Raw genomic sequence first — 16,610 nt, forward strand, 5'->3', positions numbered from 1 at the left:
AACTTCTGATGATGACATGAAGTCACTGGCTGTGTAGAAGGTTGATTTTGTGCAGAATTAGACCAAGTACTTGGGAATACTGAAGGAGCAAATAAATGATATGGGAGTGCGTTCTGCCCCCATTCTTCGTACTATTATTATTATTAAAGAGACAGGGTCTCACTCTGTTGCCCAGCCTGGAGTATAGTGGTGCAATCTCAGCTCACTGCAGCCTTGACTTCCCAGGCTCAAGCGATCCTCCTGCCTCAGCCTCCTGAGTACCTGGGACTACAGGCATGTACCAGCATGCCTGGCTAAGCGTTTATTTTTGTAGAGATGGAGTCTCACTATGTTGTGCAAGCTGGTTTTGAATTCCTGACCTCAAGTGATCTGTCCCCCTGGGCCTCCCAAAGTCCTAAGAGTAACTCCTATTCTTTTTTTGTTTGTTTGTTTGTTTTTTGAGATGGAGTCTTGATCTTTCGCCCAGGCTGGAGTGCAGTGGCACGATCTCAGCTCACTGCAACCTCTGCCTCCTGTGTTTGAGCGATTCTTGTACCTTAACCTCCTGAGTAGCCGGGACTACAGGTGCACACCACCACGCTGGGTTAATTTTTGTATTTTTAGTAGAGACAGGGTTTTACCACGTTGCACAAGCTGGTCTCGAACTCCTGACCTCAGGTGATCCGCCTGCCTTGGCCTCCCAAAGTGCTGGGATTACAGGCGTGAGCCACTGCCCTTATTCTTTATTGCAACCTGGTTCATATTCAGATGGCCAGTCTGTTACGCCCCATGTTCAAACCTGAGGCCGAGGGTGGAGTGAGGATCTGTGGTACCTTGACTTACCTATGAGCCAGTCCATCTCCTCCACATTATCACCGTATAAGCCATGCTGACTTTTCCCCAGGAATGCACTCGTGGTCACAAGGGGAATGTGCACATGCAGCAAAGAAAGGAAGAGGAGAAATGGCCCATGCTTGTGTCTGAAACATGAAAACCTCGTTGAGAATACACAGTCCATCAAAGGGACCCCTGCACCCATATGTTCACTCCAGCACTATTCACAAGAGCCAAGGCAGGGGATCGCCTTCTGAGTCCATCAGTGGGTGAACACAGAAAAAATAGATGGTGGCCAGGCGTGGTGGCTCGCGCCTGTAATCCCAACACTTTGGGAGGCCGAGGCAGGAGGATCACTTGAGGCCAGGAGTTCAAGACCAGCCTGGGCAACACGGTGAAATGCCATCTCTACCAAAAATAGAAAAATTAGCTGGGCATGGTGGCTTGAGCCTGTGGTCCCAGCTACTTGGGAGGCTGAGGTGGGAGATGGCCTGAGCCTGGGAGGTGGAGCTTGCAGTCAGCCGTGATCACACCACTGCACTCCAGCATGACCCTGTCTCAAAAAAAAAAAAAAAAAAAAAAGAATATATTGTATATGTCCACAATGGAATACTATTCAGCCATAAAACAGAATGGAGGCTGGGCACGGTGGCTCAAGTGTGTAATTCCAGCACTTTGGGAGGCTGAGTCTGGCAGATCAGTTGAGGTCAGGAATTCAAGACCAGCCTGGCCAACATGGTGAAATGGTGAAACCCTGTCTCTACTAAAAATAAAAAAATTAACAGGTTGTGGTGGCAGGTGCCTATAATCCCAGCCACTCAAGAGACGGAGGCATGAGAATTGCTTGAGCCTGGAAGACAGAGGTTGCAGTGAGCCATGGTCACACCACTGCTCTCCAGCATGGGAGACAGAGCCAACCTTGTCTCAGAAAAAAAGGGAATACCTGGTCTATGTACATGATGGAATACTATTCAGCCATCAAAAAGAATGGAATCCTGTCGTTTACAGATGAAACAGGAGGTCGCTATGTTAACTAAAATAAGCCAGGCAGAGAATGACCAATACTGCATGTTGTCACTCATATGTGGGAACTAAAATAATTGATCACATGAAGATAGAGAATAGAATGATAGAGACCTGGGAAGGGTGAAGGACAAAGAGAAGTGGTTTAAAGAGTACAAACATATAGTAAGCTTAAAGGAGTACATTCAATGTCTGACAGCAGAGTACCGTGACCAAAGCTAACGAAATGTATTGTACTCAGGAGATAGATATTGTAAGTATGCTGACTTGCTCGCTATTCAGTGTATATACATAACAAAATTTCACACATACCCCATACATTTGTACAAATTTAAAAGTAAGGGCCAGGCACGGTGGCTCACGTTTATAATCCCAGCACTTTGGAAGGCAGAGGTGGGAGGATGGCTTGAGCCCAGGAATTCAAGACCAGCTTGGGCCATATAGTGAGACCTTGCCTCAAAACAAAAAACAAAAACAAAAAAAAACCAAAATGAGACATTAGAAAAAGGCCAGGCACAGTGGCTCACTTCTGTAATCCTAGCCCTTTGGGAGGCCAAGATGGGAGGATTGTTTGAGCCCAGAAGTTTGAGACCAGCCTGGGCAACATAGTGAGACCCCATCTCTACAAAGAATGCAAAAAAAGAAGTTTAAAAAACTGTCAATAAAAATGTACAGAATCCAATGGCGTGTATGTCAATGCTATTCGAGCCATCACATGACATCCACAACGAGACTCTCCTATGGGAAACCCAGTCATATGAAAAGGTTGGCTTCCGCATCCCCTTCTCCTCTGAGGGTTTGTGTCTGAGATCCCAAAGATAATAACGAGACTCTCAGATGCTCTGAGCAGTTACTGCCTTTTTTTTTAAATTAAATTTTATTTTTATGTTTTTAGCGACAGGGTCTCACTCTGTCACCCAGGCTGAAGTACAGTGGTGTGATCATTGCTTACTGCAGCCTCGACATCCGAGGCTGAAGCGAACCTCCCACCTTAGCCTCCTGAGTAGCTGGTATTGCAGGCACACACCACCATGCATGGCTAATGATTTTATTTATCGTAGAACCAGTCTTCCTATGTTGCCCAAGCTAGTCTAAAGCACCTGGGCTAAAAGATCCTCCCATCTTGGCCTCCCAAAGTGCTGGGTTGACGGGCATGAGCCATCGCGCCCAGCCCCATCTCCTCTTTAAGATGCGACGGTTGCTTACCTTTCAATATAGGAAACAGCTTCCTTTAGCATAAGACTCGCTGTTTTCTCCAGAACCATGGGTTGCTCCGTGACGTCATGGTTTCTCATCAGGACACAGTTCCAGCGTCTCACAAACCCGAAGCTGGAGTACCAGGAGATGAAAAACAGGAAGAGCACGCAAGCCATGCCAGTGACCACTCTCCCGGAGACAGAGATGAAACCGCAGGTCTTGCCGGCAGCCACGGTGAGAATCCCCAGCGCCAGGAACTGGGTGTAACCCCAGAGCTGCGCCCTCAGGGCGGCGTCCACTTCGGGGGGCCTGCCTGGGTCACAGTCGTTTGTGAGCGTGAAGGGCATGCCGTAGAAATAGTCAAATCCATGGTTCAGGGGGTGGTGGCAGTGATCCCCGCGGGATGCACAATTCACACCCTGGTGCCATTTTCCTAAAAGAAACGCAAAACGTTCAACAGAGACCCGCTTTGAAGCAGCCCTGTCTGCTGCAAAGAACCTTGGAATCATTCCGCGTCGGCAGGAAAAGAAAAGTCTGCAAAGAACAAAACTGGAAATGGAAAGGCAATGAATGGACTGGATACGGGTGTTTAAATGAATGCATTCTAACCCGTGGAGACTAATGAATGTATCCATGTCAGAACCGTTGGCAAATGATTAAAGGTTTAAGACTTTCCCCGGCGCGGTGGCTCACGCCTGTAATCTCAGCCCTCTGGGAGGCCGAGGCGGGCAGATCACGAGGTCAGGAGATCGAGACCATCCTGGCTAACACGGTGAAACCCCGTCTCTACTAAAAAAAATACGATACAGGTGACGGGAGCCTGTAGTCCCAGCTACTCGGGAGGCTGAGGCAAGAGAATGGCGTGAACCCGGGAGGCAGAGGTTGCAGTGAGCCGAGATCGTGCCGCTGCACTCCAGCCTGGGAGACAGAGCGAGACTCCATCTCAAAAAAAAAAAAAAAAATATATATATACAAACAAAAAAATAAAATAAAAAAGGTTTAAGACTTTCCAGAATGTTGCTCTTACAGGCTTGCAACCCTAGACCATTTTGCTATTAAATAATTTACAAAATATCATTTATATATATGTAATACATGTATTTATATTATAGGATATATATTACTTATAATATAGGTTTTATATCTTATATATGTAATATATAACCTATATAAATATAAATATTTATAATGTGATAAACATAAATATTTAAAATGTGATCGTTACGTGCCTTTCAATATAACAGTTGCATACATTTGAAAATATTTATATTTATATATATACAAATATGTTATGTATTATATACATTACAAATATACATTGTTATATATTACATAACATGTATTACATATTATATTATACTGAAAAAAGAAAATCTTTATAATGTAAGAGTACACAATACATCAAAGGGGCCCTACACATAAATTTATATATATAAATATATACAGAAATACAAATAGATAAAATATATTATATATAACCTGTATTCATATCTCAAAAAAGAGAAAATTATTTACCTGTATATATAGGTTATATATATTTATACATTACCTATGTATATATAAATATAATATAAACTATATTAATATTTATACATAGGTAACATATATTATATATAATCTGTATATATATAACCTGTATAACTATTAATATTTATATATACATAATTAATATATAAATATATATAACCTATATATACAGGCAAATAATTTTCTTTTTTTTGAGATGGAGTCTCACTCTGTCACCTAGGCTGGTGTTCAATGGCACAATCTTGGCCCACTGCAACCTCTGCCTCCCAGGTTCAGGAGATTCTCCTACCTCAGCCTTCTGAATAGCTGGGATTGGAGGCATGCGCCACCATCCCTGGTTAATTTTTTGTGTTTTTAGTAGAAATGGGGTTTCTCCATGTTGGTCAGGCTGGTTTCAAACTCTTGACCTCAGGTGATCTGCCCACCTCGGCCTCCCAAAGTGCTGGGATTATAGGCATGAGCCACCGCGCCCGGCCACAAGTAAATAATTTTAAGTAACATATATATTACCTAAAATATATAAGTATATATTACCTATATATTATATATATCATATAAAATATATACTTATATATTTTATAAGGTTATATATTATAAGTTATATATAACTAATATGTTACATATATAAGTAAATATAAGTATTATAAGTTATATATAAGTATTAAAGTATATAAAGTATATAAATATATATTAAGTGTATAAAAATATAATTATGTTTTGTATGTATATAAATCTATGTTGCTTAAAAGGTAACCAGTTACTAATGATAGTCGACTCCTGAATAATTCTGTAACATAGTAGCAGAAACTGGCTCTCTCCACCAACTTGTAATCAAAATGCCCTTATACAACTTTTCCTAAGGCAGTAACTGTTAGAACAATATCATAGAGGTAGAACGTGGGGAAGCCCACACCTCAAATTTCAGGAGAATGTCCAAGAACTGGGCTGTCCATGTGGACCTTCTGTCCATCTCACGTCCAGACCATCCGCCAACTCAAATTGAGGTACAGAACAGATGGGAAAGGCTTCAAGGCCCTATTTGCCCCACTTGAAACTAGAGGAGATCAGGCCAGGTGCGGCGGCTCTCACCTGTAATCCTAGCACTTTAGGAGGCAGAGGCGGGTGGATGGCTTGAGTCCAGGAGTTCGAGACCAGCCTGGGCAACATGGCAAAACCCCAACTCTACTAAAAATACAAAATTAGCCGGGCATGGTGGCAGGCACCTCCTCCACTACTCAGGAGGCTGAAGTGGGAGGATTGCTTGAGCCTGGGAGGTAGAGGTTGCAGTGAGCCAAGATCATGCCACTGTACTCCAGCCTGGGAGACCCTGTCTCCAAAAAAAAAAAAAAAAAAAAAAGTGGAGGAGTTCAAGCTGGTTTCTCCCCACTTCCTCCTGACCACTCCTCACAAACTGTCCTCAGAACTCCAGAACCCGTAAAAATGTATCTTTTTCCCAAACCCAGACACACTCCTATTCCCCCTTCTTATGTTTAAAGGAAAAAATATGCTTGGATGTGGTGAGGAGTGTCTCTGGAACGTGAACAGGCTTTCCCCAAAACAGACTGAGTGTGTGAACCACAAAATGAAGACTCTTAGAAGAAATGCTAATGTTTACCAAGATGCAGAGGTATGCAAGGTCTGCAATCTTGGTAAAGAAAAGTAAATCCACTTATATAGTTAACAAAAGAAAGAAAAATTGGCTGAGTGCAGTGACTGACACCTGTAATCTCATCACTTTTGGAGGCTAAGGTGGGAGGCTCTCTTGAGGCCAGGAGTTCAAGACCAGCCTGGGCAACATAGCAAGACCCCATCTCTACAAAAACAAGAAATAAAATTAGCTGGGCATGGTGGCACGTGCCTGTGGTTCCAGCTAGTTAGGAAGCTGAGGTGAGAGGATCACCTGAGAAGACCTATCTCAAGAAGAAAGAGGAAAGAAAGGAAGGAAGGAAGGAAGGAAGGAAGGAAGGAAGGAAGGATGGATCCACCCTCAGAGTAGGAGATACACAGAGTTCTACAGTATAAAGCACTGGCCCTGTAATCCCAGCACTTTGGGAGGCCAAAGTAGGTGGATCACTTGAGGTCAGGAGTTCAAGACCAGCCTGGCCAACATGCTGAAACCCTGGCTCTACTAAAAATGCAAAAAAAAAAATTAGCCGAGCATGGTGGCACATGTCTGTGGTCCCAGCTACTTGGGAGACTGAGGCAGGAGAATCGCTTGAACCCAGGAGGTGGAGGCTGCAGTGAGTTGCAATCACGCCACTGCACTCCAGTCTAGGGGACAGAGCAAGACTCTGTCTCAAAAAAATAAAATAAAAAATAAAAGAAGAAAAAACTTTTAAAAAATTTAAAAATAAAAATAAAGTGGCAGGAAACTTGAAAAGGAGGAACAATGGTTGTCCTCCTTTAGAAAACCACAGTTTTGAACAAGTTGGGATGTTGCAGCTCCTGTGAATGGGACAGTGGCTTTGAGTGTGAGAAAAGCACAGAGAGGAACTGGGGACCCTGCACAAAGATCTCACCACCAGGTCAGGGCGGTGACCTCACCACACCATTGAGCTCCCATGTTCTCATGTATATGACGGGGACAGCACCTCTAAACCCACAGGCTGGGCAAGGAATGAAGGAGGTAACCAGCAGACTGCCTGGGGCTTGGCGGCATAAACCAACATCTCCCTCCTTTCCTCTCCATGCAGAAAGGAGTCTAAGGGGCAGGCCTGAGCTAGTGCCCCTTACAAAGGCCAGCTTGTAAGATTCCCCGTGGCTGGTGTTTGAGATCTGGATTTCCAATGGAGAATTCACACTATTAAAATAATAAGCTGACTGTGCCTAAACTATATGCAAAAGCAGCATGGTTCATGCTAAGCACCTCTTTCGGTTCTGGGAGTCTGGAATTCGGGTAGCTGCCAGGCAGTGAGTGCCTGCAGAACCAGCCCCCAACAGAAACCCCGGGGCGCTGAGTCTCCGGGAGCTCCCCTAATGGACAGCATTCCATGCTGCTGTTAAAACTCATTTCTGGGGGAATATGGTGCATCCTGTGTGATCCCACTGGGGGAGGATTCTTGGGAGCTTGTGTCTGGTCTGCCCTGGGCTTCATTCCATGGAATTCCCATCACTGATTCTGCCTCACCTCCTTTGACTGTCATCAATCACTCATGAGCACGACTGCATGCCAAACCCTCCTGGCAACTGTCTGAACTTAAGGGTGCTCTTGGAGACCCCTGACATGTTGTCTCTTATACTGGGTGCTCTTGGAGACCCCTGACATGTTGTCTCTTATACTGGGTGCTCTTGGAGACCCCTGACACGCTGTTATACTGGGTGCTCTTGGAGACCCCTGACATGCTGTCTGTTACAAAGAGGGTGTTCTGCCCTGCCGGGGCTTGTTGTCTAAAGGAAGGCAGTGTTGGTTAACTCTGGGGGTTTTGAGATGGTGAGTGGCCATGCAGAGAAAGATAATATCTGAAGAAGGTCGTGATAAATGGGGACAAGCTGAAGACTGATAGGTCCAGAGAAGAAAAGAGGGCAATCTCCTAGGATTTTGAATTTAAAAAGAAAAAAAAAACTCATCAAAAACTGGGGACAATCCGATAGGCCTGAGATGGACCAGGCACCAACTTCTGATTCAGAGGACACAGCATTGTTTTCCTTTGCAGGAAAACGGGATTTTCTTTTTTTTCTTTGAGATGGAGTCTCGCTCTGTCACCCAGACTGGAGTGCAGTGGCGCGATCTTGGCTCCCTGCAGCCTCCGCCTCCCGGGTTCAAGTGATTCTCCTGCTTCAGCCTCCTGAGTAGCTGGGATTACAGGCGTGCACCACTGCACCCGGCCTGGGATCTTTTTTATCACGAATCTTCTCAACCACCGTATAATGTTAGGCTCCCACATATCCACACCTATGAGGCCAGTTGCATAGCCGCGCTGCTGCAAGATTCTTGCAAAAGTGGTTTCGTTCTCAGGGAGACCACCTGAGCCAGCGTTCCACTGAAGGGCCCGGTATCCATTGCTGGCTTCCATGCCTGTGGGGCAGGGAAAAGAGGAAGAATTTACTTTCCCTTCTCTAGATGAGCACTTCTCAACCAGGGGGATTTGGTGTCTGAGATCTGGATTTGTGCACCCGAGCCAAGCTGCTATTATCTATCATCCATCTATCATGTATGGAGCTATCCATTATCTACCCATCTATCATCTGTCATCTATCTATCTACCTACCTACCTACCTACCTATCTATCACACTATTCTTGAAATAATAAGCATGGCCAATGTCTGGAGATGTTTGTGGTGTCACAACTCAGAAAGGGTGGGGTGTGGTGCTACTCGTTATCGGGAGCGTGGAGTCCAGAGATGCTGCTCAAGACCCGACATACAGTGCACAGAACGGCCCCACCAGAGAATCATCTAGCCCCAAATGTCCATCATGCCAAAACAGAGACACCCTACCTTAGGATGACACACTCTACGTGATCTATCATATGTCTATCTATCTGTTTACCTAGTTATCACCTGTCACCTGTCTATCTCAATATGTATCCATCATCTATATCTATCCATCTATCTATGTATTATCTATCATTATCATTAATCATCTAGCTATCAATCAGCTATCATTATCTATCATCTATCTATCACTTATCTATCATCTATCATTATCTATCAGTTAGCTATTATCTACCTATCAATCATCTATCACGTCATTATCCATCATCTATCATTATGTATCATCATCTAGATATCTAGCTATCAATCATCCATTATCTGTCATTATCATCCATCTAGTGTGTATCTAGCTATCAATTATCTATCTATCTATCTATCTATCTATCTATCTATCTATCTATCTATCTATCTAACATCTAGCTGTATCAGAGTGACTCTCAACTTGGGGAAACTTTGCTCTCTCTAAGAGACACTTGCTCTTGTGATCAGTCATACTGGCTCAGAATAAACCTCTTTAAAATATTCCAGACTTGGTTTTTCTGTTCACATCCTAATGATCACAACTTTTATGTGTATGCACACAATACAATATTCCTTACATAAATACAAGGAAGATGATGAACTGCAGATGATCTTTGTACTATTGCCCCTATATCTTCACCATCAGTACTCAACTGTTACAGATGATAGAATGAGTGCACACAGATGTACCCATTTCTCCATCATCTCCATGACACCAACCTGATCTGAAAGAATGTCTCCCCGTGAGGAATGCAGCTCGGCTCGGGGTGCAGAGCGGGGCGGCCGCCAGGTGCTGAGTGAGCCTCACACCTTCCTCTGCAAGTTGGTCAATATTCGGCGTTCTGAGCAAAGCACACACATGTCATTGTTGGAAGGGAGACGTGCATTTGGCTTAAGCAGATCCCTGCTCTGAAAGGCAGAGGAATAGACTGCAAAGACTTCACCGGATTTCAGAATTAGTAGCATTATGGTCTCCTGTAGAGGCTGATCGACCCCTGTCCTAAGTCTGGTGTTGATGTTGAGATGGATGACATCACACACACACACACACACACACACAAAGTATATGAGACAATTTATGACTCTCATAATGAGGCTTTCCGGGCAGAGCAGGGCAGGCCTTCCAAGCTCATGTGAAATTAAGGAAGCAAGGAAAGGAGATTTTTGTTTTTAATTGTGGTGAGGGTGTGGGGCTGGGATGAGGGCTCCCATGCAAGGGTGGGGGCGTTTATGGTCTGAATCTGCCGTCAGCACTGAAGGAGACAGTCCCTGTGCTTTCTTATCTACTCGTCCAGATGTGGAGCCAGACAGAAGAGGCCTAAAAGCTTTCAGCATCAGATATCAAAAAACAGTGAGGGCCGGGCACGGTGGCTCATGCCCGTAATCTCAACACTTTGGGAGGCCTAGGCGGGCGGATCACTTGAGGTCAGGAGTTCAAGACCAGCCTAGCCAACATGGTAAAACTCCATCTCTACTAAAAAAAAATACAAAAATTAGTCAGGCAACGTGGTGCATGCCTGTAATCCCAGCTACTCAGGAGGCTGAGACAGGAGAATAGCTTGAGCCCAGGAGGTGGAGGTTGCAGTGATCCGAGATCACACCACTGCACTCCAGCCTGGGTGAGAGAACAGAGTGAGACCCTGTCTCAAAAAACTAAAAAAAAAGGAAGGAAGGAAGGAAGGAAGGAAGGAAGGAAGGAAGCAAGGAAGGAAAGAAAGAAAGAAAGAGAAAGAGAAGTCAAGAAAGAAAGAAAGAAAGAAAGAAAGAAAAAGAAAGAGAAGTCAAAAGAAGCATCCACATAGAATGGAACCTATGGAATATGACTTGGCCACTGCAAGGGGTGAGGAACAGTACTGACACTTGCTGCCACGGGGAGGAGCCCTGAAAACACTGTGTTCTGTGAAAGCACCCTGACATAAAAACCACAGGTCATATAATTCCATTTGTATGAAAGGTCCCTAACAGGGCAGTCTATAGAGATGGAAAGTATATTAGTGGCTGCCAGAGGCCGAGGGTTAGGGTGCTGAGAGAGTTGGAGGAGTGTTAGCTGGGGCTGCCGTAACAAAGTCCTACACAGCTGGCAGCTTCAACACCAGGTATTGGTTGGGTGCAGTGGCTTCCGCCTGTCATCCCAGCACTTTGGGGGGCCAAGGTGGGTGGATCACTTGAGGCCAGGAGTTCGAGACAAGCCTTGGCAACATAGTGAAAACCTGTCTCTACAAAAAAATATAAAAATGAGCTGGGCACGGTGGCATGTGCCTGTAGTCTCAGCTACTCAGGAGGCTGAGGTGGGAGGATTGCTTGAGCCCAGGAGACGGAGGTTGCAGTGAGCTGTGATCACGCCACTGCATTCCAGCCTGGGCAATAGAGTGAGACCCTGTCTCAAAAAACAAAACAAAATAAAACAGAAAAACAAACCCAGTAGGCATTTATTCGCTCACATTTCTGGGAGCTGGAAGTCTGAGATCAAGCGTGGGCAGGGCTGGTTCCTCCCGAGGTCGCTCTCCTGGGCTCATAGACACCATCTTCTCCCTGTGTCCTCAGGTGGTCACTGCTCTATGCGTGTCTGTGTCCTTATCTCCTCTTCTTATGAGGACCCTAATCCTATTGGATCAGGGCCCACCCTAGTGACTCATTTTACCTGAATCACCTCTCTAAAGACTCAGTCTCCAAATAGAGTCACAGTCTGAGGTCCTGGGGATTAGGACTTCAACGTAGGCATTTAGGGGACACAGATTTGCCCCTAGCTGAAGGTGATGGCTAAAGGGGTGCAGTTTCTCTGGGGGTATGTAAATGCTCTAACATGGTTTGTGGTGATGGATGGATAGCTCTGTGAATAGACTAAAAGTCCCTGAACTGTACACTATAAACAGATGAACCACATGTTCTGTTCTGTGAATTACAACCAGGCCTGCTAAGGGTGTTCGCAAGGGGATCCCTGGACAGGGGCCAGATTGATTGATTGATTGACTGATTTAGAGACAGGGTCTTGCTCTGTGGCCCAGGCTAGAATGCAGTGGTGCGATCTCAGCTCACCATAACCTCCACCTCCCGGGCTCAAGCCATCCTCTCTCAGCTTCCCGAGTAGCTGGGACTACAGGCGTGTGCCACCACACCTGGCTAATTTTTTGTATGTTTCATAGAGACAGGGTTTTGCCATATTGCCCAGGCTGGTCTCAAACTCCTGGGCTCAAGTGATCCACCTTCCTTGGCCTCCCAAAGTGCTGGGATGACAGGCGGGAGCCACCGCGCCCGGCCCGCACAGGGCACACTGCTGCAGGTGCTGCAATGTCCACTGCAAAGGGAGGCCTTGTTCTGCGGGGACCACTCCTGAGGTTGGCAGTGATTGAAAAGCAGATGCAGCCTGCGCTCTGGGGCGATCCTTCTAGGAGAAAAGGCCACTAAACGGAATAAGGAGGTTTCTCACCTTTTCTCCTGTTGTAGAAGGCACGTGAGCACCACTCAAGCACTCTGCTGGTAAGGCTGGCATAGAGGCTACTACTCTGTGTTTGCACATGCCACTGCAGTGAGCTGAACGAATGGGGGTCTGCCAACCGATCTGTCCACGTGCTGACCCCCCAAACCTGTGTGTGGGACCTTGCTTAGAAAAACTGTCTTTGGAGATGTTGTTAGTTAGGTATCCCGAGATGAGATCATCCTGATTTAGAGAGGGCCCTACATGCAATGACCAGTGTCCTTCTAAAAGACAGAGGAGGAAACACAGACACAGAGGAGAAGGCCACGTGGGGACGGAGGCAGACACTGGAGTGATGTGGCCACAGGCCCAGAGATGCCTGGAGCCCCCAGGAGCTGGGAGAAGCAGGAAGGGTCCTTCTCTACAGCTTCGCAGGGAGCTCCGTCGGTGTCTTCATCTCCTCTTTTGGTAATCCATATCAGATTAGGGCTCACCCTAAGGACCTCGGTTTAACTCAATTACCTCTTCAGAGACCCCATCTGAATACGGTCACACCCTGAAGTACCGGTGGTTAGGGCTTAAACCTACAAATTTGGAGGAGACCAGAACTCAGCCAGCAACCGATGGCGTTTGCAAACGTACTCAACAGAAGATGAGACCTTTACAGTGGGCGGGCCTTGCTGCAGTGACCTGTGTCCTTATAGGACGAGGAGATTAGGACACAGACGCAGAGGAGGAGGCCGCGTGGAGACGGAGGCAGAGACTGGAGTGATGGGGCCACAAGCCCAGGGACACCTGAAGCCCCCAGGAGCTGGGAAAGGCAGGAAGGATCCTCCCATAGGGCCCCCAGAGGGAGCCCGGCCCTGCCCACACCTGGATTTAAGGTTTCTGGTCTCCAGAACTAGGAGAACAAATTCCCTTTGTTTTAAGCTACCCATTTTGTGGTAATAATACATTCACCCACTCACCGCAGTTCTGCATCGTTTAAAAGGGCCTTTTTACCTGCTGGTAGTTTTTTGTGGTGTTGAGTTCTGAGGTCCTAAGGAGTTTCCTAATTTCTCTAGGCAGATTTTAAATGCACCATTCAGTCAAACTCACATAACATCACCACCAATAACAACAACCAGCTGTACCTCAGGGTGTTGTTCCCATAGCAACCGAGATCCCCAATGCCTAGATCATCTGCCATGATCAGTAGGATATTTGGTCTAAAGGCATTTGCAGTTTTAGGTTCACACGTCTTCAGAAGCAAGCATAAAAACAGCAGCACCAGCAAAGAGTCCCTGGAGAGAAAGTGAAACAGAAATGACCATCTACAATTTGGCACGGGAAGCAGGCATTTCAAGGCAGCTCGCTGGGAAGGCAAAGGTCTTATCACTAAATTAAGACGTTCAGCTTTATGGGAGGTTATTATCCCGGCCTGAATTAGTGCACTAGTGTCCCTGCACCAAACGAGGGTCAGACTGCTGTTTCTCGTGGCCCAGTAGCGAGATGCAGATGAACTGGGAAACAGGAGAACTTTTAATTCTGTAACCAGTTACAGGAGGAAGGCCTGGAAATTCTCTCCCAACGAACTCAACATTACAAAGCTTTCCAGAGCTTCTATACCTTCAAAGCTCTGTGTCTAAGGGTAAGTGTGCATTCATCTAAAGACATAAGTGATTAACTTCTCATCTGTAACTAAGGTCTGAGTCCTGGAGACCTTCCTCTGGAGCCTCAGTAAATTGACTTAATCTAGATGGGTCCAGGTGCTGGGGTGATTACCCTTATCTTGTCTCCTGCTAAGTCACAGAGTTTTGGGGAGTTCCGTTAGTCCCCAGTAAAGCTTGTTTGTGGAGGTCTAGGGAGTTCCTTAAGACCCACAATAAAACTTGTTTAATCCTAAATGGGTCCTGTTAAGAATTCCTTCATTATCTCCTCATGCTTCAAAGGCCCAGGAGAGGCCTGGGCAAAACTCTTGGGGGGCTTTTGTTACATCCCAGCCTTTGCATAAGGGCACTGGTTGTTTCAGCTTTTAAGATGTAACTTCACCACTCGGGCAGTGCTGAAACAGTTGTTACGGAGGCCTGCGTTAGTGAGACCTGGCCTGCCACACTAGACCACACAGTTCAGAACAAACTGGAATGGAGTCACTCGTGCTAATTGCCACATCATCAAGCTGAACAGGGAAACAGGCCAGTTTTCCGAAAATCAGAAGATTCGAGCAAGCAAAAAGAAGATGTGTAGTTCACCCGAGCTAAGAAAATCTCCCATGCTTTAACCCTGTAAGAAAAGTCACTTTGAAACAACCAGTCTGCTTTATTATTCTTTTTGTTTCTTGTTTTGAGATGGGGTCTTGCTGTGTTGCCCAGGCTGGAGTGTAGTAGCATGATGGTGGTTTACTGCAGCCTCTGCCTGATTCTGAGGTGGGAGGATTGGCTCAAGCAGTCCTTGAACTGCAGTGGACGGATGGATGGATGGGTGGTCGCTTAGTGCTGGGGGATGGTCCTTGAACAGCAGTGGGTGGGTGGTGTCTTAGTGTTGGGGGATCATGGCCGTGCTCTCTGGGGAGGGCGCGAACGAGGGGTGTGTCTCAGGGTGCTTGGGGGGACACGGCTGTACTGGGGAGCAGGGGAGGAATAAGGCCATGGGGAGGGATCCCGTGTGGCCAGCAGGGTAATGGCCACGGAAGGGGACAGGATGGGGCGTGTCTTGGAGGGTGGCGAGAGGCAGGGCAGCGCTGCTGAGGCAGGAGAATAGGGTCTGGAGGCAGGGAACCTAAGGGTTTTCATGCCGACTTCCTAGAACTAAATTGAAAGGAAAATCCTAATTTTCCTTTTTTGTTCATTTTTAAAATTTTTATTATTATTATTTTTTTGAGACAGAGTTTCACTTTTGTTGCCCAGGCTGCAGTTCAATGGCATGATCTGGGCTCACTGCAACCTCCACCTCCTGGGTTCAAGCGATTCTCCTGTCTCAGCCTCCTGAGTAGCTGGGATCACAGGTGCCTGCCACCACGCCTGGCTAATTTTTTTGTATTTTTAGTAGAGGCCTGGCCTAATTTTTGTATTTTTTGTAGAGACGGGTTTCACCATATTGCCCATGCTGGTCTCAAACTCCTGACCTCAGGTGATCCACACGCCTCGGCCTCCCAAAGTGCTGGGATTGCAGGCATGAGCCACCTCTCCTGGCGGGAAAATCCTAACTTTCCACGCCTAGGTAACAAAAGGACCAGAGGCTTCCCTTTGACCTTTTCTGCTGGGCAGATGGTAGATTGGCTGTCTGCAACCAATCAGACTGATTTCGGGTCCAGTCTTCCTTTGCAACTTTGTGACTTCACCTTAGTCTCTGATTAGTTGGTTTTTGCAACCAATCAGATGTTTGCACAGGACTGTGAATTTTGTAACTTCAGCCTCTGGTTGGCTGCTGTCTGCAACCAATCAGACTAATCGCGGGCCAACACTTCCGTTACATGAGGTGAGGATGAAGTGGCCAATGGGAAACTTCTAGGGGGTATTTGGACCCAAGAAGATTCCGTACCCGGGCTCCTGAGCCGCTGCTTGGTCGGCTCCCACACTGCGACGTGTCCTTTCGTTTTCAATAAATCCCTGCTTTCCTTCTTTTGTTGCTTCATTCTTTCTTTGCTGGGCGTTTTGTCCAACTCTTTGTTCAAAACGCCAAGAACCTGGACAACTTGCAGTCACGACCCTCTACCGGTGGTGGAGGACCCAGCAGGGCGTGACCGACCCAGTTTCCGCTCCCTCCAGGCCCCGGCCGGCCTTCCTCCGCCTTCCCTTCCCTTCCTCCTTTGTTCTCTTTCCCTGCCCTTCCAGCTTCCCTTCAGTTCGGTCTCCTCCACTCCCCCTCGTCCCCTCAGTCGCCCCCTATCCCTGGGCTCTGCTGTCTGGCGTCTTTCCCGGGCACAGAACGCGCCTCCAGCTACATTTTGGGGACTACAAGGCGCCGGACACAACCACGCCCTTTACAGGGGCCCAGGCTCGCCTGGGGCGCCCCTCGCCGCGCTCGCGACCCCCTCCCCAGGTCCCCACCCCAGGCCTTAGTGTGGGCCGCGTCCCGGGGTCCCTGGCACCTGGCGGCGGGCGCGGCGCGTCCCCTCCGCGCGGCGGCTCGCATGGTCGAGCGCTGTCCCAGAGCGCAGGACCTTGCCCTTCGCACTCCGCGCCTGGGCTCCGCTAGTGCC

General features: G+C 47.0%; 1 protein-coding gene across 5 annotated transcripts in view; it reads right to left on the reverse strand.

Moving 5' to 3' along the window:
- Positions 1 to 16,610, reverse strand: part of ARSD (arylsulfatase D) — a 29,291-nt gene extending 12,681 nt beyond the window's left edge. For 2 of the 5 annotated variants that reach the window (XM_028842186.2, XM_015126892.3), the window contains exons 1-6: positions 16,500 to 16,610; positions 13,564 to 13,713; positions 9,736 to 9,857; positions 8,453 to 8,575; positions 3,043 to 3,466; positions 823 to 959 (exon numbers count right to left, since the gene is read on the reverse strand). In XM_028842186.2, coding sequence (XP_028698019.2) covers positions 823 to 959; positions 3,043 to 3,466; positions 8,453 to 8,575; positions 9,736 to 9,857; positions 13,564 to 13,713; positions 16,500 to 16,543 — 1,000 coding nt within the window. In that variant the 5' untranslated portion in view covers positions 16,544 to 16,610. Of the gene's footprint in view, positions 1 to 822; positions 960 to 3,042; positions 3,467 to 8,452; positions 8,576 to 9,735; positions 9,925 to 13,563; positions 13,714 to 15,949; positions 16,095 to 16,499 lie in introns of those variants that run through there. The other 3 variants (XM_077988189.1, XM_028842187.2, XM_077988190.1) reach the window with 3 other exon arrangements.

The sequence above is a fragment of the Macaca mulatta genome, chromosome X, assembly GCF_049350105.2.
Source record: "Macaca mulatta isolate MMU2019108-1 chromosome X, T2T-MMU8v2.0, whole genome shotgun sequence".
NCBI lineage: Eukaryota > Metazoa > Chordata > Mammalia > Primates > Cercopithecidae > Macaca > Macaca mulatta.